Source organism: Lissotriton vulgaris, chromosome 7 (assembly GCF_964263255.1).
Source record: "Lissotriton vulgaris chromosome 7, aLisVul1.2, whole genome shotgun sequence".
Taxonomy (NCBI): Eukaryota; Metazoa; Chordata; class Amphibia; order Caudata; family Salamandridae; genus Lissotriton; species Lissotriton vulgaris.
Genome location: NC_141695.1, coordinates 1,333,867,057 through 1,333,890,060, shown reverse-complemented (window position 1 = coordinate 1,333,890,060; position 23,004 = coordinate 1,333,867,057). Strand labels below are relative to the sequence as shown.

Here is a 23,004-nt window from a genome sequence, read left to right as displayed (position 1 = left end):
CTTCAATCATGAACTCCATGATTGTCAGAGAGATCTTTTGGCCTAGGTGGCCTTTTCATCATAACGGGGACCCTCTGAAGGAAACACTGGTTATCATCCAGGAGAACCATCCTGTTCAGGGTGACACCTCGACTACTGGGAGGAGTCACACTTTCCATAGAAATTCAAGAAGAAAACATAAGATACCTTCTCAGTGATCAGACTGACAATTTGAGTCTCAATCTTTTTTGTACTGAACTGTGGTGTTGTGTTCAAAGTAAGCTAAAATGGGCAGAACCTAAGAGAGAGGAAATAGTTGGCGGAGGACAATGGAGAAGAGACTGTAACTTAGGTCAATCAGAGATTTTCTGCAGGTCATATTCCAGGTGAAAAGCCCATTTCAGAACAAAAGTGGTTTAACTCATCACATCTTGGAATAGGTGGATAGCAGAAAACACATTATCTTCGGATGATCATAGACAGATACAGCACTTGGGAGATTTATTGCCTCTGCCAGTTTTGTGATTAGGAACTTCAAGGCACTGTTTTTTTAGTGAGAAAAAATCTTGCCAGCACTCATCAATAAAAGTGTAAGAAATGGAATACTCTTCTTTGCAGCAAGATTTTGTTTGGCTACTCTTTAGCAAGCAAGTTTGTTTGGACCCATCACACAGCTTGCTTCAAACAAAGCTGATTGGCTCGACATGGGATTCAAAGGAGCATTTTCCATAACTACCTCTAATTGTATGGCAAGCGAATGAGCTTCAGGAAACAAGCCCTTCACCTTTACCCAACACACACGGTTCAAGTCAAGTTCAAATGTTGAAATTTCAGGGATTTGATGGCCAATATCCTCTGGATTGTTTGCAAACGTTAAAATCCCTGCAGACACTGCATCAGCTATTTTCCAGGCAGCTAGGATAGAGTTCCTATCTGTCCAGGACGAAAATGTAAGCCTAGAGAATTTGAAATGTAATTTTTTTTTCATATTCACAGCTTTGCTAACTGTGCCACAAACTATAATCTTGGTACTGGATTTGTTGATTGGGTTGCCTAAGTCACCGAAGACAGATTCTGTGGCACATACCAAGTGCTGCAGCTCTCAGGTAACTGTGCAAGGACGATGGCATCATTAGTTTATAGCACAATAGATAGTTTTCATTTGGCGACTATGGAATCATCAGTACAAATATTCAGAAGTTCTGGCAGATCGATAACTTTCAAGGGTACAGGCTCCTTAAATAATCAGTCATCAATGTTTCTGTCCTGTATTCAACTAATCATTCTTTCTTTTGAATCCAATCTATGCCCCTGCTGAACCTATACACAAGGGAAAGGTAGACACTGCATTAGTAATCCACATTTCAGCAACTTACCTTTGTTCCTGTTTCTCATGGCAGATTTCCGCAACAGGTCAATAAGAGCCTCCTTTGTATCATTTGAGATGGCACCTTCCCTCTTGGGTGCGACTTCTACCTCAGCCTTAACAGGAGCATCTGCCAGCTTCTTCCCAGCATCTTCGTTTGACTCGCAGGTATCGCTATCAACACCTGCAGTTAGGTCAATGATCTCATTCTGGGTTTGGGCTGTTGGAGAGTTTAAGGCAAAATCCATCCGATCACCCACCGAACTAGCACTTGGCATGTCCTCATCGCAGCAAGAGACGGATGCCAAACCAACGGCCAGGACAGTGGTCGGGTCCCGGGAAAGGGCGACTCCATCACCTGGAGTGAAATGTCCCAGTATTACACTATCACTGGCAAGCTCTTCGTAAGCAATGACATCAGTTCCCGCTGGCCTCAGAGACGGCTTGAAGCTGATCTGCCGACGAATTCCCTCCCTTTTGTCATGGAAGTCATTGATCTCATTCACAATGGACTCCTTAATCTGCTCTTTGGTCAACACTTGCTTGTCGAAGTCAAAATCAAAGGCAGGTACACAGTTGGGCTCGTCATCTGGGTCATGGTATTTGGATAGGAATGGGTGACGCAGGGCCTCAAGCACAGAAATTCGCTCTCGGGGATCAAAGCGCAGCATCTTCTGCATTAGGTCTAGAGCCTTCCGGTCTCCTCCTGGATACAGGCTCTCTAGTGGGACGGGCTGCCGCACAGGCAGGCTTTGAATGTACGCCCTTACCCGGTCTGCACCGATGGCGCGGATGACCTGGCTGGATGGGGTACCCAGTACAGTCATTATCAGCTGCAACTGATGGATGTAGTTCTTGCCAGGGAATAGCTGCTTCCGGCCCAGCATCTCAGCAAAAATGCAGCCTACGGACCACATGTCAATAGCCTGTGTATACTCGTGCAGCGACAGCATTAGCTCAGGAGCACGGTACCAGCGTGTAGCCACATACTCAGTCATGAAGTACTTGTACTCATCGGGCTTGGTGCACAAGCCTCGGGCCATGCCGAAGTCGCCCACTTTCAACTCACAATTTTCATTGATCAGCAGGTTACTGGGTTTCAAATCACGATGAATGACATTGGCTGAGTGGATGTACTTGAGGCCTCGTAGGAGCTGGTACAGGAAGTAGCGCACATGCTCAAGTGTCAGTGGCTGCGAGGAGTGAATAATCTGGTGCAGGTCACTCTCCATGAGATCCAGAACCACGTAGCTATAGACAAAGACAACAGAAGTGGAGTCAGGACCAAGATACTCTACTATTCCTGGCTAACAAATCATTAATCTACTATACAACTGGGCTGTTCATGCTTTCCTTTCTACTTTCACATTTACACTTTGTGACAGATACTTAGCACTATTCTTTCATTCATGCCTTTCATTCATTCTTGCCATTCATGCTTGGACTTGCCATTCCAGCACTTAGCAGTCAACAGACTATGGGGAAGCTTTCACTGTGGGATGTGCTGCCAATGAAGGTGCCCCGAAAGCGCTTATAATTTCCTTCTAGTTGTTGAAGTACCTTTTGAGATTTATCCTAGGCTTTCTTCATCAGAACCTACTGCAGGCTTGCCTTTGCTTAATAGCTCACATCTCAGAAACTGCTCTGAAGTAGATTTGTTCACAGATAACTACGAGAAGGCATGTGAGGTTTGGCACCTTTATTTCTAGTGTTAAAGCCATCACCTGTGGTATTTTGCAAGGGTCATGCCTTTTACCCAGCTGCTCTTCAAATGTGTTGCACAGGGGCGATAGATACTGTGTAGCATTAGTTAAGCTTCTGCTCCACTGAAAACCTGTTTTTGTTTGCTTAGAAACGTTTTGCAGTTTCACAACTATGCATACAACGTTCTAATCAAACAGCATAAGTCCCAAACTTTCAGCATGCAGATCCCCCCGGGACAGGAGGAATAACTAATGGCCTGTTAAATATGTTTTCATATTTTAACTCAGATAGGAAAATATAATCGCCACTACACTTCAGCATAAACTGAACATGGAACTTACAACAAGTTTTGCAATGAACTAGAACTTTGCCTACAGGAGTGCCTTGGTTTCATTTTATGTAATTAATTTGACTAACTCAACAAAAATAGAAAGTTCCCATTTCTCGGTTGTGTGGCCAGCATTTGACCAGGAAAGTATTGGAGCGCCCTTCTTTCTACAGCTATAAAAGGTAAGACTCAACCAGATTCTGTTGTTTCTCCCATCATGGCCTCCATTCCATTATTCACTTCTTTGTTCAGAATATGCTCATTGTTCTGGCATGGTGCTTAAATACATTGAAGGTTACCACACAATGAGAGATCTGTTACCCAAAGCGCCAATTTAGGCAACTCTTGGCCTTTCACCAGCAAAGGAAGGCTATTCACAAATTTTGGCAACGGGATTCTATCATGTCAAGCAAGGGATACAACGGAAGACCTAGGCGGCAGACATCGATAAAGACCTCAGTCAAAGATATTAGCATTAGCAATCCCAGTTTCATGATATATTTTTTTGCATTTCCGTCAGTATTTATCCATATTTATTTGGGCAAATTTTATCTATGTTTAGCCATATTTATTTTGGATTTTGTTAAAAAAGGAAGCTGAAACTAGTATCTTTCCATGTCTATTGAACCATTAAATGTAGACTCATATTGAAATGCCTGGCAGGTTACTATGCTATGAATACAAATATATCATGAATCAATAATCTTGCGGGAAAATATCCACATTTTAGTATCATGCTTGTGCTCATTGATGGCCATTTAGGCCTCATTGGATACATTCTCTCCCTTTTTAACTCCCTTACTAATTTCTCACAAAGTAATCCAATTTCCATTTTTATCTACAGTTTAAAATAATCATAGGCAGCAAAATAAATGGTTTTCGGTCTGTATTTATCTGTAAAAATCAGTAAAGAAAGAAAACTGGGACCCTTAGTTACAATACATAAATTTGTCATTTTGCCAGGCTACCCCAGACATCTACCAGGAACTCTTTCCCCAGCTATCTGATACTCTATGCCAGCTCCACAGAAACGTGCTCTGAGACTAACAGACTGCCCCTTGTTGGCCACAATCTTATACCTTCAGCTTACCTCACTCTGTACCACTTTGTCACAACTTTTATTTTCAGAGGGTAATTAAATACTGGTAATCTTCACAATGAATCTCTTTTTAAGTTTAGATTCCATTGTCTAACATTATTGTTTCAAGATCTTTGAATTTTAGGTAAGAATAAAACACACACAAACCCTTTGCACCCCCATTCCAAAACCCCACCCTGCAGCACTATCCCTCCTGCTTCTTGTTTACAGTATTGCAGTCCAGATTTGTAAAAGAGATGGACTGACACTCAGGCAACTATTATATCTATGTGCATATGTTAGACAAACTTGTATATAGGATTCAGTAATGGAAAGCCTTGACTGTTATGGTGAGAACTCTAAGGAAATGCAGCTTGCATTACTACAATAGTTTCAATATAAAACTGTACATGCATGTTTACAAAATGTAAAAATTTGAACCTAGAAAGAATGCTCCTGAATGCTACCAGAATACACGTTTATACTTGGAGAAGCGTGAATGATGATGGTTTGCTTGGGAAAAAAAATGTAGACAAATAAATAAACACATTGGAAGCACCATTTAGTAAAACATGTTTGATATATATATATATATATATATATATATATATTCATGCTCCTGTTTGACCAACAAACGGAACCGCTCACAAGAACAGGTGGGTCTCACAACATCTTGCCGGTCCCTTTATTGCCAATACATCAGCATACACTTGTGGATAATCTTGCGCCCTACGCGTTTCTGGGATCCTTCCCCTTGATCACAGGCATACTGATGCAGTTCAATTAAACAGTGTCACATGGAATTTATATGTCACGCCCTCTGATGGGCTTCCTGGGACTTGTAGTTCTGCATTAACAGTTATTGTAATGTTCGTAGCTCCAATGAGCCTCCCTCCGTGTTGCCAGTAAGTTGAAATTCATACCTGAATTCTGCCTTGCTTCTCGTGTATCTCAAAGCAGCAGTCCACTTGTTATTAGTGGCAGTGCGGTTCCCCGAACTTGGATAGGCCGGTAATATTCACGCTCACGTTTGTCCAACAAACTAAACCGCACACCAGAACAGGCGGGTCTCACAACATTTTGCAGGTCCCTTTATTGTCAATACATCAGCATACACTTGTGGATAATCTTGCGTCCTGCGCGTTTCGGGGATCCTTCCCCTTGATCACGGGCATATTGATGCAGTTCAATTAAACAGTGTCACATGGAATTTATAGGTCACGCCCTCTGATGGGCTTCCTGGGACTTGTAGTTCTGCATTGACAGTTATTGTTTTGTTCGTAGCTCCAATGAGCCTCCCTCCGTGTTGCCAGCAAGTTGAAATTCATACCTGAACTCTGCCTCGTTTCTCGTGTATCTCAAAGCAGGAGTCCACTTGTTATTAGTGGCAGTGCGGTTCCCCGACCTTGGACAGGCCGGTAAAAACATTACAATAACTGTTAATGCAGAACTACGAGTTCCAGGAAGCCCATCGGAGGGCGTGGCATATAAATTCAATGTGACACTGTTTAATATAGAAATGGCAAAAGACTTTGTCCTTTTCTATCTCTGCGTGGATGGCACTGTGCTAATCCTATGCTTAAAGACTTTGATAGAAAACCAGTTTTTTGAGGTGAGCAGATTTAGAGTGTCGCTGGTGTTGAGAGTGCTCTAACAGGAGCTGCTTTCCACCTAAACTTGAGAACTACCCAGAGTTCTCTCCTTCTTTTTTGCATAGTTTATGCGTCACTCTATGCCTGAAAGGGTTTTGTTTTGACTTAATACAGGGTGCTCCCTTGTGTCTGGACAAAGCTATACGTCTCTGAAGAGCTCTAATTAGAGCGAAACACTGTGTCAGGGGTTGCTTTTACTCATTTCAGGCTGGCTTGAGTTGGTAGTTTACCAATTCAAAGCTGTAATATTGTGCCTGGAGTCATAAATGCCTTTTGTCATTTTACAGCTCGGCAAGGACAGCACTGTACTACTCCAATGCTTAAAGACTTGGCTGTATAAATGGCAAAAGACTTTGTCATTTTCTATCTCGGCGTGGATAGCACTGTGCTAATCCTATGCTTAAAAACTTTGATAGAAAAACAGACATTTGAGGTGAGCAGATTTAGAGTGTCGCTGGTGTTGAGAGTGCTCTAACAGGAGCTGCTTTCCACCTAAACTTGAGAACTACCCAGAGTTCTCTCCTTTTTTGCATAATTTATGCGTCACTCTATGCCTGAAAGGGTTTTGTTTTGACTTAATACTGGGTGCTCCCTTGTGCCTGGACAAAGCTATACCACTCAGTTTCGATCTGATGCTGAGGATCCCACGCGTACGCTACGCCGTTTTTCATGAAAACATTTGAACCTTGAGATTGACTACAAGGACATTACCTGTTTGAATATAACTACAGGCAAGATTTGGCGGTCCTTCAAGGCTATGAATTTTTGACATTGAACACTCTCCATCAGGTTGAACTGCAGCCTTCATCATTCATAGCTTTTTCCTTTATTTCACTATAAGGGTCATCCGCATTGCATTAAAATTCACTGTCCTGATGATGGTCTTTGGATATTACCTGTGAGACCGAAACGTCGACATACCAGTCCAAGTCTTCATTCTATTTTTGACTTTCTATTTTATTTCTAAAAGAAGTCCATTTTATACATATTTGTTCTAGACTGGATTGTTTCTTATGTACCAATGGATTGTTTTGTCTTTTCCACGTACCTAAGATTTACATGCAATTAGTTTTGACTATGTACCCTTACATTTGAATGCAAAAAATATAAATAATAATTTTTCTTTGAAAAACATATTTGTCCGTGTTGCTTTACATCGTTTTCTCAAAATTCATTTGGTGAATAATACCACATTAAGTGTTGATAATTATCTCAACTGTTCGACCTCTATGGGGCTAGTGTGGTAGTTTCTATAGAGTCCTGAAACAGATAATAACACAATAAGAGCAGTATCTGATTCATTCAGTTGCCAAGTCTCAATAATATAGACTGTGTCACACTGCATAATTTGCACTTCTAAAAAAATCCCTTGCTGGCATTTTCCCTCGAAACTCTACTCATTTCAGGCTGGCTTGAGTTGGTATTTTACCAATTCAAAGTTGTAATATTGTGCCTGGAGTGATAAATGCCTTTTGTCATTTTACAGCTCGGCAAGGACAGCACTGTTCTAGTCCTATGCTTAAAGACTTGGCTGTATAAATGGCAAAAGACTTTGACATTTTCTATCTCAGCGTGGATAGCACTGTGCTAATCCTATGCTTAAAAACTTTAACAGGAGCTGCTTTCCACCTAAACTTGAGAACTACCCAGAGTTCTCTCCTTCTTTTTTGCATAATTTATGTGTCACTCTATGCCTGAAAGGGTTTTGTTTTGACATACATACATACACACAATTATTATATTGTTTTAAGTTTCACAATGAAGAATCATTGTAAAATTATTATGAGCAACATAAAAATAAATCAGGTACCCAATTCCTAAAGAAAGACAGAAAATAACACCCACGGGTATATGCCCTCGCATTGATGCATATTTAAGACATTACTTTTTCTTTCAGAATACTCCTGGAAATTGCATTCCTACCAAATATTTGTGAATTCCATTTTCACATGAACAAATATGCTCCTGAATGCCTTAAAAGAATCCAAACCCTACTATTATACGAGGCCTGGAGTAATAAGAGAGGTTATTATCAAATAGACTGTGAATCGAGTTATAATTTGTCACCTCACTGCATGGCACCAATAAGGGACAAGAGTTTTTTTTTTTTTTTTTAAAGTAAGCGTAGATTTTTGAAGCACAAGTAGATATTTTGTATCATTCCAGACCCGGGATTCTACAGAGTCCACCTGTACTTACCATTCCCACACAGCACATCTCTCAGCATTATTCACTTATGTCGACATTGTTCCCACACACAGTGTCAGCTTTCAATTCTCTCACATTTGTCCCTGGATTTCTTATATTTCCCTCACGTCAATATAGTTTACTCGTGTGTAGTCTTCCTTTGTTCTCTCAGAGGCATAGATTTCTCTCATTCTTTTCAGCTTGTCTCTTCCCTTGAGCCCTCTTTTGTCATTCTCACCTCACTTTCTCATAATTTGAGTCCCCAGAGGTTTCTCAGCTGCGTCCCACTAGCAGGCCTGTCTTTCCTCACTGTTCTTGAATGGCCAGTCTCTCCACATCTTGTCCTCACATGCAGTGCCTCCTCAGTGTTCCTTCAAAGTTTAGCTTCCCTCCACCACTGCCTATGGATCCATCGGCCACAGCTAGTGTCAGTCTCTCAATCCCATTCCCTCGCAGCGCTTTATTCCACCCATCATGTGCTCTGCAAACATTTCATCAAATCCCAGCATTCCTTCATAGAAAGTCCCCTTCCATTGTTGCCTCGCAGCTCATCGATCCCTATTATTCACACGTGGTATCACTGAACACAATAGGTTCACAGCCAGACTGCAGTATTTTAACGTAGTCTAATTTGTCTTTTCCTTTTGTTCTATCAGAACATCTCTCTTAGCCATTCGTAATTTAATACAGTCAGTCTTTCGCCTGCGTTCTTTCATAGTCAGAATCCCCCCAGTTTCTTCACATTCCATCTCCTCTCCACTGACCTGGAAGCATTCTTCCATGGTTTCCTCACCTCCCTTCTCAGTCGGTTCTACCGACATTCGCCCACCATCCCACAATCCTTCAGTGACAGTCTCTCGCCTGACTCACAAGTTCAAGTAAGCTTCCATGGCCCACCATTATGACTTACACGGATTTAAAGTCTGCATAGGGCACTGATGGTTTCAGGATGTCTTTAATTGCAATGATGTTGTCATGTTTGAAGTGCTTGAGAATCTTCAGCTCCCGCAGAGTGCGTTTGGCATTTGTCACCACATCAAAAGCATTTGGGATCTTCTTTATAGCAACTTGCTGGCCTGAGGTGTGGGGAAGAGGAAACACAAATACACAGCATTCATTAGGAGAACATATTTAGTCAGTGAAAAACAGGAGGTGCTACTTTCTTGGACCTATAGGACCTGTGTATCACTTGCTAACTATATTTTACACAGCCCAAAAGCTCAGCTGTCTTGAGGCTTGACGTTATGAAAACTATGTAACATGACTGACAGCTGGCTGAGATCCACGTCTGTATGATTTGCATATTGTAAAGGGACAGTTCTGCTGATTCAGGTAAGATTGTGTAAAATCTATGTGACAGGATTGACAGCCCTTGTGTGTATGGAACAAGCCATTGGGAGATGTGTAAACTGAATAAAAGCTAGATTGACGGGTACAGAGTCTGTACGGTCCGCGCAACCTGAGAAGCTGTTTTACTGTCTGGAGCCTCAAGAGCTTGGGTGTATCAGCGGCGGCTGGTCCATAGTGGCAGCTGGGCAGCGCCCCACTAAGCAATCACAAAGAGAAACTGCTCACTGAATAGAACAGTAAAGCAAGAATGCAAGCAGACTATCGCCTGTTTACATTTCCGACCTGTGCTGGCAGCAGCTTCACGAGTGAAAGTGCGCATGAGTCAACAGACGCACAGCGCACGCAGATGAGAGCAGCAGGAGTCCAGAACTGGACTCCGACTGTACATCTGCGAGAAGGGCGCTTTTGTTTTTCAGCTCCCCACTCCATTGGCATTACATTAAGTATGCTGCGCATGCCTAGTGTAGTGGAGGAGTCTGAGGATAGGATCCTGCTCGGGCGGTGACGTAGAGTCGCCCTATGCCCTGTCCTATGCCAGGATACAGCCTAGTAGCCGCCCCCAGTCTTCTGATTTGCCAGTCCACTTCAAACAAAAGAGCAGGGAGAAGTTAATTCCACTGACGTCTTGTGGGTGATGATACGCGGGACCGGAGCAGGAGATGCCTAGTAAGTTTATTTATATGTAATCATTAAATGAAATGCCTTCCCTATCCCCCACCCCCACCACCTTTCCCAACCGCCTAAGTCACCCAGTTAGACGTCACTTTGCAATCTGGTACTTGTAGTTTAAGTTTTGTTTTTCCTATGACAAATTGAAGTTTCGGTAGTAGATATTGATAAACATACATTCCCTCCATTGGAAACCTGCTCTGCACCGTCTGATTAGAGCTTTCAGTGAGGCGATATGACCGAGTACTCGAAAGGTCTCGCGCCTGCATCACCCCCCACCCGGTCACCACATGTACCAGCCCTCATGCACATATATTCCACATCTTCATCCGGGAAAGGGGTGTCACTCGATGTACTAAGGCCATGATTTACCAAAAGTCGGGCAGCACAGATATGCGTCAAAATCTGCGGGGCCTCGAGACACCAGACATAGCAACAAGAATCTGACATCCAGCCAGGGCCTTGTACTGCACGGTCATCAGTGCAAGCAGTGCAAAGTTTATCTGAGGAAAACACGTATTTCCTAATGTGTGCGCAGATGTTGGGACTCACTCCCAGATTTGGAAATGGGTTAGATATTTCAGAAATACCTGAGTTTGTTTTATTGCCGCCAGTTCCAGGCAGGGAAAGGTCTATAAAATGCGCCAGAAATGAGGGAGGAATAAAGGGTGCTACATAGCTGGGGGGCAACGGCTCTCAATGGTAATGTTAATGTCATTTGGTATTTGTATAGTGCTCAAGTCACAACGACGAGACACCTAGCGCTTACACCGTGTTCTGCAGCTGTTCAGACCACAGCTTGCACGAGTGGATAAAGGAGTATTTTTGGTGGAGGGTCTCTAATGTGGATGTTGTAGTCCCATTATAATTTATGGCGCTGAAATGAGAGTTCTCATGAGTGGAAAGCGTGCAGTGTGAAAATAGTAAGTTATGACCTTAGCACAACTGGTATCAGAGTAGTGGAGCGCGCAAAAGCCTATGGGAGGCCGGGCGTGCTAGAATGGAGGGCGCCCTCCGTGAAAAGAGAGTGTCCTGATGGGTGAGAGATCAACACCTCATTAACCCAAGGTGAAGTCCCTCCTAGCTGGAAGGAAGCGGTCGTTAAAGGACTTCTTAAAAAACCTTCACTAGACCCTGAGGATCTATCAAACTATAGACCCATCTCTCTCCTTCCTTGGATTGGTAAGGTCACTGAGAAACTTGTAAATAAAAAACTGTCACAGTTCCTGGAAACCAACCATCTCCTCAAGAACTCCCAGACGGGCTTCCGACCAAGTCAAGGCACTGACACGCTCTCCTTGCAGCAGTGGAGAAGGCCAGAGACATTCTCGATACAGGAGGATCAGTGGCAGTGGTCCTCCTGGACCTGAGTGCGGCCTTCGATACTGTCAGCCACCAGGTCTTAACCCAACGCCTGGAAAACATCGGAGTGAAAGACAAGGCTCTGAAATGGCTTTCATCCTTTCTCTGCCAGCGCTCCTTCCAAGTCTGGGAAGGTGACAGCCGCTCCCCTGCCATCCCCCTCCGGTGTGGTGTGCCACAGGGCTCGTCACTGAGCCCCACGTTATTTAACGTGTACATGGCCCCACTGGAGGAGAGGGTCTCCCCATTCGGAGTCACTATCATCAGCTATGCTGACGATACACAGCTGGTGGTAACTCTATCTCACCCCAAGCAAGAGCCCTCCAACCTTCATGACTGTCTCTCCAATATACAGCAATGGATGAACGACTCAGCCCTGAAATTAAATGGGTCAAAAACAGAGATTCTGCTCCTAGGTCAAAAAACGCTAGATCTACCCCCGAACATCTGGCCCGCCTGTCTTGGTGAACCTCCTGCCCACAAGACAGAGGTCAAGAGTTTGGGAATATGGTTAGAGAAAGATCTTACCTTCAGAACGCAGGCAAGGAAGACGGCCGGCGTTTGTTTCGGCCTGTTAAGATCATGTAGGAAGGTGCTTCCCCTACTCCCTTTCAATTCCCGGAAACAGTTGATCCAAGGCCTGATTGTGTCCAGGCTGGACTACAGTAACGCCATTTATTTGGGAGCCCCTGAAACCACCCTCCAGACACTACAGAAAATCCAGAATGCCGCTGCCCGGATGCTCACGAACACCCCGGCCAGAACATCTGCAAAACCCGCATTGAAAAAACTGCACTGGCTACCGATCAGGGAAAGAGTGGTATTCAAGGCCCTCTGCCTGGCTCACAAAGTGCTCCACAACGAAGGCCCACCAATTCTCAAAAACTGTATCACCCCCTATAGACCTACTAGAGCGCTCCGATCGGACCATGAAAACCTCATTGTGGTACCCAGGGTGAAAACCCGTTCAGGAGGTCGCCGGTTTTCGGTTCACACAGCGAAGCAATGGAACGCGCTCCCTCTGAAACTAAGAACAGAACCGAATCTCCTCCGTTTTAGGAAATCGCTCAAAACCCTCCTCTTTCCATAAACCCTTCTTATTTTTCCGCACCCCCTCCCATCAGGATTACGAGGTATAGCGCTGGGATACTCATGGGTGACTACACGCTCTATAAAAACCTTAAATAAATAAATAAATAAGAGGGAGCCCGGGATGTAAAAGTTAATCCCTGCAACTAGTGCAGCAAGGTAGGCGGTGGCGTCACTGATGCAGGAGTATCCGAAGAGGCGCATGCATGAGGGGTGGAGTGGTGTGGATGAAAGCACGGGGTGCCTGCTGTCTATACAGGGCAGTCTGACACTACACCTGTCACTGAGGCAGGCAGCAAGACCTCCCTCCTGCACCACAGAGCAGCTGAACGCCCGGCACTGCCTTCCAAGAAACCCTCGAATGTGGCAGCGGCATGTCGGCTATGAGTCTGAAGGGCAGATAGTAAGGGATGCCGAGGTGAGGGCGTGTGAGAGGGAGGAGCAAGAGAGAGAGAAAGAAAGAGAAGCAGAGAGAGTGAGAGCAAAGAGAGAGAGTGTGTGTACGAGCAAAGCGAGAGTTAAAGGGAGAGAGCGAATGCAGGCTTCAGAAAATGAAGGGAGCTGAACAGAGGAGCGCGAGAAGGTTGAGAAAGAGACATCATATTAGATCGCACTAAGGGTGTGGAGGAGAGACATGTGTCTGGACATGTTACATTCCTACCTTAGTCACGTTCGAAAACAATGGAAGTAAAATATTAGCCGTTTTTTGGCATTTACTTGACAAGTGAGAATGTGCTCTTCCACTTTATTCAGTTCCTCCACATACAAATGTTTCCATTTTTACGCCACAGGAATGTAAATAAACAATGTGGCTGATTTAGTAATACTTTTTCAGCAGGGTTAGTTGTCCTTCAGTCACAACACTCGTGAAAACAGAGTTGATGACACAGCATTCCGGTCACAAATACTAGCAAGAAATTTAAACAATTGCAAGGTCTACCCCAGGCATCCCTACTTGTCCAGACCAGTTCTGCAGCAGCAGCAGGGACGTGGGGTACTGTTATTATGTTTACTGTGGTGGATTATGCATTGTGGAATGGGGTAGTCCGTCATCTTTCATATTTTCCATCTGTTTTTCCCCCCAACATCTCCTGCTTTCAACCCGTTCGTTGCCTTAAACATTTTGTACTTGCTCCTACTTTTTACGTCCTCAGAGTGGTTGGTATAATGATCGGTCATGCAAGAGTTTAGCTTGTTTTGCTCATTAAATTGTGCCAGGCGAAGTAACGCTGCTTTTTCACATCAGATTGAAGCCATTAAGACTGGCGTCTGAGTTGGCTGAAACAGATGTATTATCTGAATTAACCCGTAACCTTCTCAGAGATTTTGCGGCTACATTGTCTGTTCAGACTCTGATTATATTCGCCATCTCTGTGTTTCTTCTATTTTACCTGCAATAACATGTGATCATCAGTAGAAGGTATAAATGCAGCTGACATGAGAGATAATAATTGAACATAAACTGTACAATAGCCGACAGTAATATCCATGCTCCATCGAGCTGTGTAGTTTATAGTTGGCAGCATAACTTATATTGCAGATTTTAAAAACGTGGTGAGAAATCATTCATGATGTGCTTTGTTGCCCTATAAGATCAGCTATAACGTATGCATTCTGACGTGTCGCATTGATGTCCTCTTATGTAATGCTATATTAATTGTGTCACTTCACATAGACAAATGCGCAGATTCAGAAACCGGAGCAAACTTGGCTAGAAAAATTCCAATGCATTTTACATTCATTGTTTCAGTATTATAGGGTATGTGTTTTATTTCCATGAATAACAATGGCGGAATTGCCTAACTATTTTTTCATTTTCAAATCTCCCAAAAATGTTGCTTCTTTCTAAAAGCAACATGGCATGTAGATGGCGTGTTAGTCTGCATGGATATAGCTGTTACACTTCGTGGAATAGTGCATTTTGGTTTAAACTGATTTTTGCTGGACGCAGGTTGTCTTTGACGGTAATGTCTTTTGTTGAGGAGTGGGCACAGGGAGCCAGTGTCCTGGGCACTTTGCCTATTAAACGTGTTTCTTTACTGACTTCAGCTTCGCTACGTCACTTCTTAACCCAGCCGGGACACACATTACAAAAGGAACACGCTGCACAAGGGGCCTGGGAGGGTTGTCCTTGAGGTGTGGGTGGTCTGTCTTACTGGCAGCTAATTCAGCGCCTCGAGGCGCACAGGTAGGGTGGAAGCACATCCAATTTAGGTGAAGAAACTCACACCATTTAATATTGTGAGGAAATAAGGGTATGTCCTGTGCACTTTGTGTATTAGAGTCAGCCTCCCTCGTTTTATTGTGCAGTGCTTGGTGATTAGCGGTGCAATTTGAACAGTGCATATGTAGCAACATTCAAAATTTTCTTGTGCTGAGAAACAGTATATTGGGTGGAATATTAGATTGTTGCAGTAATCTACTTTACAAGCAGTGTGTTAATCAGAACATTAGCAGTGTGGACGGGTAATGCTCTTGGGGTTATTTCTTCTGTTAAGTAGCTGTATCAACTCATGGTGAGAACCCCCTCAAACCCCCCTTAGGTTGTACGAGCTTGCTCGCTCGCCGCAGAGCAGTACGACAATGTTACGCCTCACCACTTTCAAATGTAACCAGCCGCCACTGTGTGTGCACAAAGGATGTCTCCATCTCCTCACCTGTTGATCTACGCCGGGCGGAAGACACTACACCGTAGGCTCCGGTGCCTATAGTCTCGATGATTTCATACTCATCCCCGACATCGAAAGTTATGTCAAAGGAACGAGCCTTGAGCAGGGCCAGGTTCTTGGCCACGGTAGAGGAACGGTGGGCCTGATCCCCACCACCCCCCTCCTCCTCGTCCTCACCCTTACTCGGCTCTGCCATGATTCCTGCGTGAGAAAAAAAATGCAAACATAATCAAAAGGGTCTTAATACAGTTTGAAAGAGTTCATAAAAATGGACATGTTTATAAAAAATAGTACAATACACCCTCTTTTCTAGATCAAAAGACAGGGCTGCCTATCAGTGATTCTCCGGGGGTCAGTCATGTGCTAAGGTGCAAGCACACAACGTTAACCACTGGCCTCTTTATAGTTATTCCAGTCTATCCATTCATTTGTTTAATACCTGCAAGAAAATGCTCTCCTTGTATAGATTACATTAGGAAATCACACGGTTGCCCTTAGTTTCATTTCAATGATAAGTGAAAACTCAGACCACAAACAGGTCAAACAACATTATTTAAAATTAACATCAAATCTGGACATTTACTTTTGAGTAATAATGTGTTATCTGGATAGACACCATCATGACTTGTACTGTTGTAGTACAAAATTAATAAAAAAAGTTTTAAAAAAAAATCAGGGATAATTAAAATATCAGCTGAATGGAAAACTGACATCGAATAGAGAGTTGACCTTGTTTTAAAGGTCATCTAGTACTTCAAAAACGGTCAGTTAAAATTAAGGACAGGGGTATTAGCTTTGCCAACATGCTCATTGCCCAAAGAGACAGTGTGAAGATGGCTGAAGCGTTGGCGGCATATGTATACGTAATGCCAATATGATTCAATGTTGTACAGTGTGTTTACTCAGCCAGACTGCATGCAAGCATGCATGTCTCAGTCGGTAAGAGATTCAGTGCCTAAGAGGAATGCTCCGTTGAACTTTCGTCCCCTCAGATCGGTTGCCAATCTCTTTTTGGAGAACACCTTCTTGCCAAGAAGCAGTGGTATCAGGGATGCGATTCTGATCGTTTTTTCCCTTTCTTTTATTGGATTTCTAACATTTTACTATTATTCTTAGACGTAACCGGAATCAAGACTTTGATATATTATTAGCAAGAAATGTTGCTGTTTTTGAACTTTCCATGACCAGATATTGCTAGCAGAACAATGAGCTTTTTTAAGGCTGGCTATAGTTACCCTAGTTTAAAAAGCCTTCTGCAGTAATGTTTCAGGGAAATCATTTTATAAGGCAGTCCACTTTTAATTGTTGGAAAATCAATGCATTATTTGCCGATAATGTATTGATGTTGTCTTGTATTTGTTTTTATCTAGCTCGCAATACTAAATACACTTGACAGTTGGCAGCATTTACACTGCAAGTGGTTGTCTGTATCTGCTGTTTGCAGGAGACAGACAACTGAACTGGTTCCCAAACAAGGCTGTGCCAATTGGAACACAGCAGCAGCCTCCAGAACATCCAGGTTGCGGAATCAAAGTGTAGGTGAGTATGGACCCATTCTGCCCAATACAGCTAATGCCTGTAGAGCCAAAAGATTGCATGCAGCTGTCCTTAGTCTGCATCCATAAGTAACATCTACTTAATCATCTGAGAGACATTAGATGATGAAAGACCTTATCTTCCAAAATCAAGTTTTATTTCTATTTCATATTCCACAGTGCTCTATTGCTTTACAGTTAGGTTTGCGCTCTAGAAGTGCTTATAAATATAAGGTGGGCATTCTCTAAATAAATAAATAAATGTCATGACGTTCACCAGAAATCAGACATAACAGAAAAAGGGGCCAAGCATTTGCAAAACCAACAGGTCTCAATGTTACAATGCGAGTACCAAGCTGTTGGCTTTGCCAGCATTTGTCTATAATGAATTGTTTCAAAAAAACTAAAAGAAAACAACATTCCAAAATACTGATGGAAAGGCAAGTCATAACCCAGGCCTCGAAAGATCTGAAGAATTTTGCAAGATCTGCTGGTCTAGTGACTTGAGTAGTCTACTCGACCTACCTGTAATGTGCTTGACCCATATACGTGCCTCAAATTGTGCAATCCAAGACAAAAAATGTATTTCTCTGAATCCCCTTTTTCTTAATGATCACATAAGAAAGCCCCTTCAAATATGGTAGGTCAGCATGTCTGCTCTACAAAAACTAAATTTTGATTTCGATAAACTAAACTTTTACTCCATGCATAATAAAAATACTAGCCCACATATTAAGTAGGGTACACATGGCCCCTGACTCGACTCAGTTCACTAATACATTGTCGTCAGGTTAAAGGCTTGAAAATATCTCAGTTCATATTAAAAACTCTCACTTTTAAGAAATATATTACTAAAGCATGAAGTGATAGCGTACTGTCATTTACAGAGATTTTCCATTGAAATGGCCACAAACTTTCCCAATGACTTGCAGTTTTACTGGTAAAACTACATAGGGTACAAACAATAATGTGTGGAAATCGGGTTTCAGCAAATATTTATCATTTGCACATCATCAAATAACGTGTTCTAATTTGTTTAGATCTTATCAAAATATTTGTTTCCATCTCACTTCAGAACTGCAAAAAAAACACTTTCCTTCATTTGTAAAATATTTAAATACCGGGTGCCCCGCTTCATTGCCAGACAGTTCATTTTACAAAATCCTCTAACATTACAGCCAGAGATAAAAAAAAAGTAAAAACTAGTCTTCAGGATAAAATAACCAGCAATTTGTAAGAAGACATAAGCTTACATTTGACCTCCGTCTTTGAACGCACAGAAAATGTGACAAGATAACAAAAAGAATTAAAGGCATCTTTATTGCTCATCCACCTTCTGAATGAACAGAACACCTTTTCTTTGCCAGCACCAGCTCACTAATCAGACCGGGCCAGTACACACTAAAAATAGCTCGCCCTGATAAAATCTAACTTGCCATAGCAAGTGAGCGGGTAGATTCCGAGGCCTGTATCTTAAAACTGTACACTGAATTAAATATTTTCAATCTTTACAAATATGATGGTTTATTTTCAAATACTTTTCACTAAGGTAACTCTGAACATATTTTAAAAAGAATAAGGAAATGTCAGAACTTACAGGAAAATGCCTACCAAGGCCTAATTTACTTTTACCAGGATTCAGCCATTTGGTCTTCTACAGTAGAAGGAGAAGCATCATGCTAACTATACCTTCTGCTTCAGACGCCAACCGAGGGAGTGCAGCAAACTGCCTTTTGTTCAGCAAATTGAACCTTTGTGTGCCAAATCTTGTGCTTTGGTGCAATATGAGTAATGTAGGGGAAAAAACAACCCTTCAAGTCTGCTCTTCAGCCAAAAATAAGATCCCGGTTGCGGTGCTTGTACAGACAATCTGAGAGATGTGAGGAGCAAGACAGCGCGGGTGGAGCAGGAGGTAGGTATTTGAGGGGGTTTAACAGCACATGGGGGAGAGAGCTAGTATACACATACCCTCTGATGGAGTGCTCAATGACTATCTTGCTGCGCATCTGAAATTGGCAGCACAGTGGAGATATATACGTTGAGGTACTATAGATATCGGAAAGATGGATGTCCCCTCAGGAGAAACAATACTGAATTTGACACTTAACCCATTTTGAGAAATTAACGTTTACTCTGAGGGGCTGTCAGCACGCTCCAGTATGCGTGGCCCAGAGGACATATAAACAGCTGCCATGCGCATGTGAGCTTCCAATAACTGCTAGATTAGTGCTTCCACACAAGCATAACTGGGTGGTCTGCATGACTGTGAGAGGAGGAGAATGGTAACACTCGGGAAGCTGTTCCAGAACTATAAGATAAGAGATTTTCAGGACTTTGCGAATATGAGCTCCCTGCACAGCAATTTCCATTATATGGGAGATAGTGGCATAAGTAGGGACCAGATGGAAGGGTGGACTTTTAGATCCCAAATTGCATGACCACTTAAAGGAAATATTTTTGTTCTATAAATATTTTATTAAAGCCCAGACTAAATATGACCTAAATGGATTGCGAGATCAATGGGTTAAAATATGGGAATAGCACTGACTGATGGAGAAGGGGTAACACCTTAAAGTGTACATCTCGCACTTCCAGGAAACCTAGGTTTAAATGAATCCAGTATTATTACCACAAAGTGCATAAAACCCCTAAAAGAATAAATGTCATGGGCGTCCGTATAGTACATTTAAGGCGCAAAGAGTCTAGCTAGGAATGTCATCCTCTCCTTTGAGTCTTAAGCGCCACACCCAACGTCCATCACTCGTGATCCCAGCTCCTAGTTATACCAACTCTCCGATCCAAAAGAGAGATGGTATTTTTAATTATTTAAAGGGCGGACCGAATGGGTAGTTATAATTCATAACATTGAGCGAATGATTACGTGAATGTGAAGTGCTGAATAATACTTCCAATGAGGTAGACATCTGCACTGTTTTCCAATTATTTTGCTTAAAATAGGTTAATTGTCTGCTACTTACAAGGACCATCCGTGATTTCAGTCTAATCCGTGATTTCAGTCTAATGCCTGTCTCCCGTTGTTTAACCTTTCCGTGGACGTCATTAATTCCCAATGTTAGTAGTTCCGGCTCGCATAACAACCAATCATAGGCCACAAAACATTGTTCGTCGTCTTGGACTCGGAGGTGCAGCATATGTGTAAGGTGGCATGGGGTTGGAGCATTGGGGACACCTTAGCCAATCCTAATACGCCGCAGAGAAATTCAAACTGCCGATTGGCTGCGGATTCCGCACATCTCTGTGTCAGAGCCATCCTACTTCAAATAGTCGGCGGGTGCAGCCTAGACAGTTGGTATCAGGCTGTGGTAGCCTGTTTCGGGCTTGGTAGTGTATTGTGACCTGTGGGCTGTTGCCACCTGACATTCTGCATCGGAGAGGAGGCTGGGCGAGGTGGGCCCAAGGGGCGCCGATATTCTAAGGGGTGCACGACTTTGTGCATTAAGGCAGTGCCAACAGCAGCACCCCTGTCATCTTGCTCGTGTCGCTGCGTTCTCGTTTTTGTCTAGTTTGCCCGTCCAAAGCATTTTAATCCTTCGTTATCATACCATGGGAAGTGTTTAACTCCATATTGCCCTCTTCCTTGCCTTCACCACTCACGACTGACACACACCAACAAAACCATTATCAGCGTGAAGGCAGCTAAGCTAAGAGGTCTGCAGAAGTTTTTATTTATTTAATGCATTTTTATATAGCGCGGACGTTTCCCAAATATGTCAGAGTGCTTTACAACAGAGCCAAGTACGTTAGAAACAGACCAGAAACAAGAAAAGGTTAATTAAAACAATAGATGGCAGTCACACAAAAAACACAATGGGATGAAGATAGCACAGGCATAGATTACAAATTTACAAGAATGAAAGAACTTCCTTGAGGGACATGAAAAGGGGTGTATTACTTCTGGAAGTGCCTTTGGAAGAGAAGAGATTTGAGGTCGGATTTGAAGGTCCAGGTATGAATGAGCTGAGTTTTATAAAGCGCACATAGCTGCCCTGAGGCGTCTAAGCGCTATGAATTGCCAACTGAGGTTTGGATTGCTGTGGAGAAAGTGATCTACCCAACTACTGATTGGTGAACAAAAGCGTTTTCAGCTGTTTGCGGAAATAATTAAGATCGGGGTTGGACCTTAGATGCTGGGGGAGAGCATTCCACAGCTTGGCCACGTTATAAGAAAAGGAGCGGCCTCCCGATCTTGATTTCTTTATTTTTGGGACGATAGCCAAGTTGGCATCGGTTGAACGCAGCTGTCTGACCGGATGATACTGTGTAATGAGAGGGAAATTGATAACTGGGCCTGAAGACCAAAAGGCCTGATGTGCAATACAGAGTGATTTAAAATTGAATCTATCCCTGACGGGGAGCCAGTGCAGTCTCCTTAGTTCGGATTTTACTGAGGACCTGCAGGGGATTTGTAAAAGAGTCCGAGCGGCACAGTTTTGTATCACCTGTAGCTTGCGCAGAGTGAAATCAGGGGCTCCCAGGTATAGAGCGTTCCCGAAGTCTAGACGTGATTGGATCAGACCCAGAACCACGATCTTTCTAGCCTCGAAAGGGAGTAGAGGGAGGATCTTTCTGATGGCTGAGGATGCCGAAACAGATGGCAGACAGTTTTATAGCCTGCTGGTCAAATGACAAGGACCTATCCAGCCAGATACCAAGGCTCTTAATGGTATCTTTAGGTGCCGGGGCAGGTCCTAGGCAGGAAGGCCAGAGCGTGTCAATGGAGGATGGTGCGTGCCGGCCTAAGAGCATGAGCTCAGTCTTGTCTTCGTTGAGTTTGAGACAAGACTTGGTCATCCATCTCTTGACCGTCTCCAGACAGCCTGCAAGCTCCGCACCTGCTGCGAGGCCCCCTTCCCGCGCCAGAGAGACCACCAGCTGAGTATCGTCCGCGTAGGTAATGATCTTGATACAATACGGCCGGACGATCTCAGCCAGTGGCCTCATATAGACGTTAAATAACGTCGGGCTCAACGATGATCCCTGCGGGACTCCACATCCTAGCGGCTTGCTGGTAGAGATGACATTGCCCTCGTAAACCTGAAAGGATCTATCATTCAGGTAGGACCTAAACCACTCCAAGGCTTTGCCAGATATTCCGGTGTCCAGGAGACGCTGCAGGAGAATGTCGTATTTAATGGTGTCAAATGCAGCGCTCAGATCGAGGAGGATGACTGCCACCGATCCTCCCCGATCTAAGATCCTCCTGGACTCCTCTGTGACAGCTAGTAGTGCAGTTTCGGTCCCATGTTTGGGCCGAAAGCCTGTCTGGGAGGGGTCAAGCAACTGGTTTTGTTCCAGAAAGGTTGTCAATAAACCGTTTATATATTTCTCCAAGATTTTAGCTTCCCAGGGCAGCAAGGAGATAGGGCGAAAGTTGTTCGGATTCTTGGTGTCCAGATTGGGTTTTTTGACAAGGGCTCTCACCATGGCCTGTTTCCAGGCCACTGGGACTGTGCTGGTAAAAATTGAGGTATTAAGCACTGCTAGCAGTGTAGGGAGGATGGTCTGTATAGCAGAGACTAGAATATGTGGTGGAGCTGGGTTCCTAGGTGAGCCTGACTTCACCTGACGCATGATGGAGGTGTGTTGATCCGCATCCATCTGGGGAAATTCCTCCAACACAGGGGGATGGTTGGGTATATTTTCTTGTTGGGGACACAACGGTGTGCCCTTCAATCTAGTCTGCTCGAGAGATGAAAGAAAAACTCGTCCAGATCATCACAACGGAGCTGAGGATTTTCGTAAGTAAGTGGGGGCGTTGGGAGTTTAATGAGACTTTTCACAATCCCATAAATCTCCTTGGGACTGGAGCTGGCCTCAGTGATTTTGTGTGAATAATATAGGGCTTGCGCGCTCTTCATGTCCACTTTGTATGCTCTGATAGCCTCTCTATGAATGATTTTGTCTGCTTCAGCATATCGTAGCCGCCATTTGCTATCTAGTCTCTTGCATTGCTGCTTTTTGACCAGGAACCTCTCCGCGATTTTCTCTGCAGTAGATTTATTCAGGCATGCATTG

At 43.5% G+C, this 23,004-nt stretch overlaps 1 protein-coding gene across 3 annotated transcripts in view; it reads right to left on the bottom strand.

Moving 5' to 3' along the window:
• MAPK7 (mitogen-activated protein kinase 7) overlaps nt 1-20,043 on the bottom strand; it is a 70,473-nt gene extending 50,430 nt beyond the window's left edge. Inside the window, exons 1-4 of one of the 3 annotated variants that reach the window (XM_086931973.1) lie at nt 19,947-20,043; nt 15,422-15,634; nt 9,205-9,370; nt 1,356-2,596 (exon numbers count right to left, since the gene is read on the bottom strand). In XM_086931973.1, the coding sequence (XP_086788099.1) occupies nt 1,356-2,596; nt 9,205-9,370; nt 15,422-15,629 (1,615 nt within the window). In that variant the 5' untranslated portion in view covers nt 15,630-15,634; nt 19,947-20,043. Of the gene's footprint in view, nt 1-1,355; nt 2,597-8,306; nt 8,442-8,532; nt 8,792-9,204; nt 9,371-15,421; nt 15,635-19,946 lie in introns of those variants that run through there. The other 2 variants (XM_086931974.1, XM_086931975.1) reach the window with 2 other exon arrangements.
• Nucleotides 20,044-23,004: the final 2,961 nt, after the last annotated feature.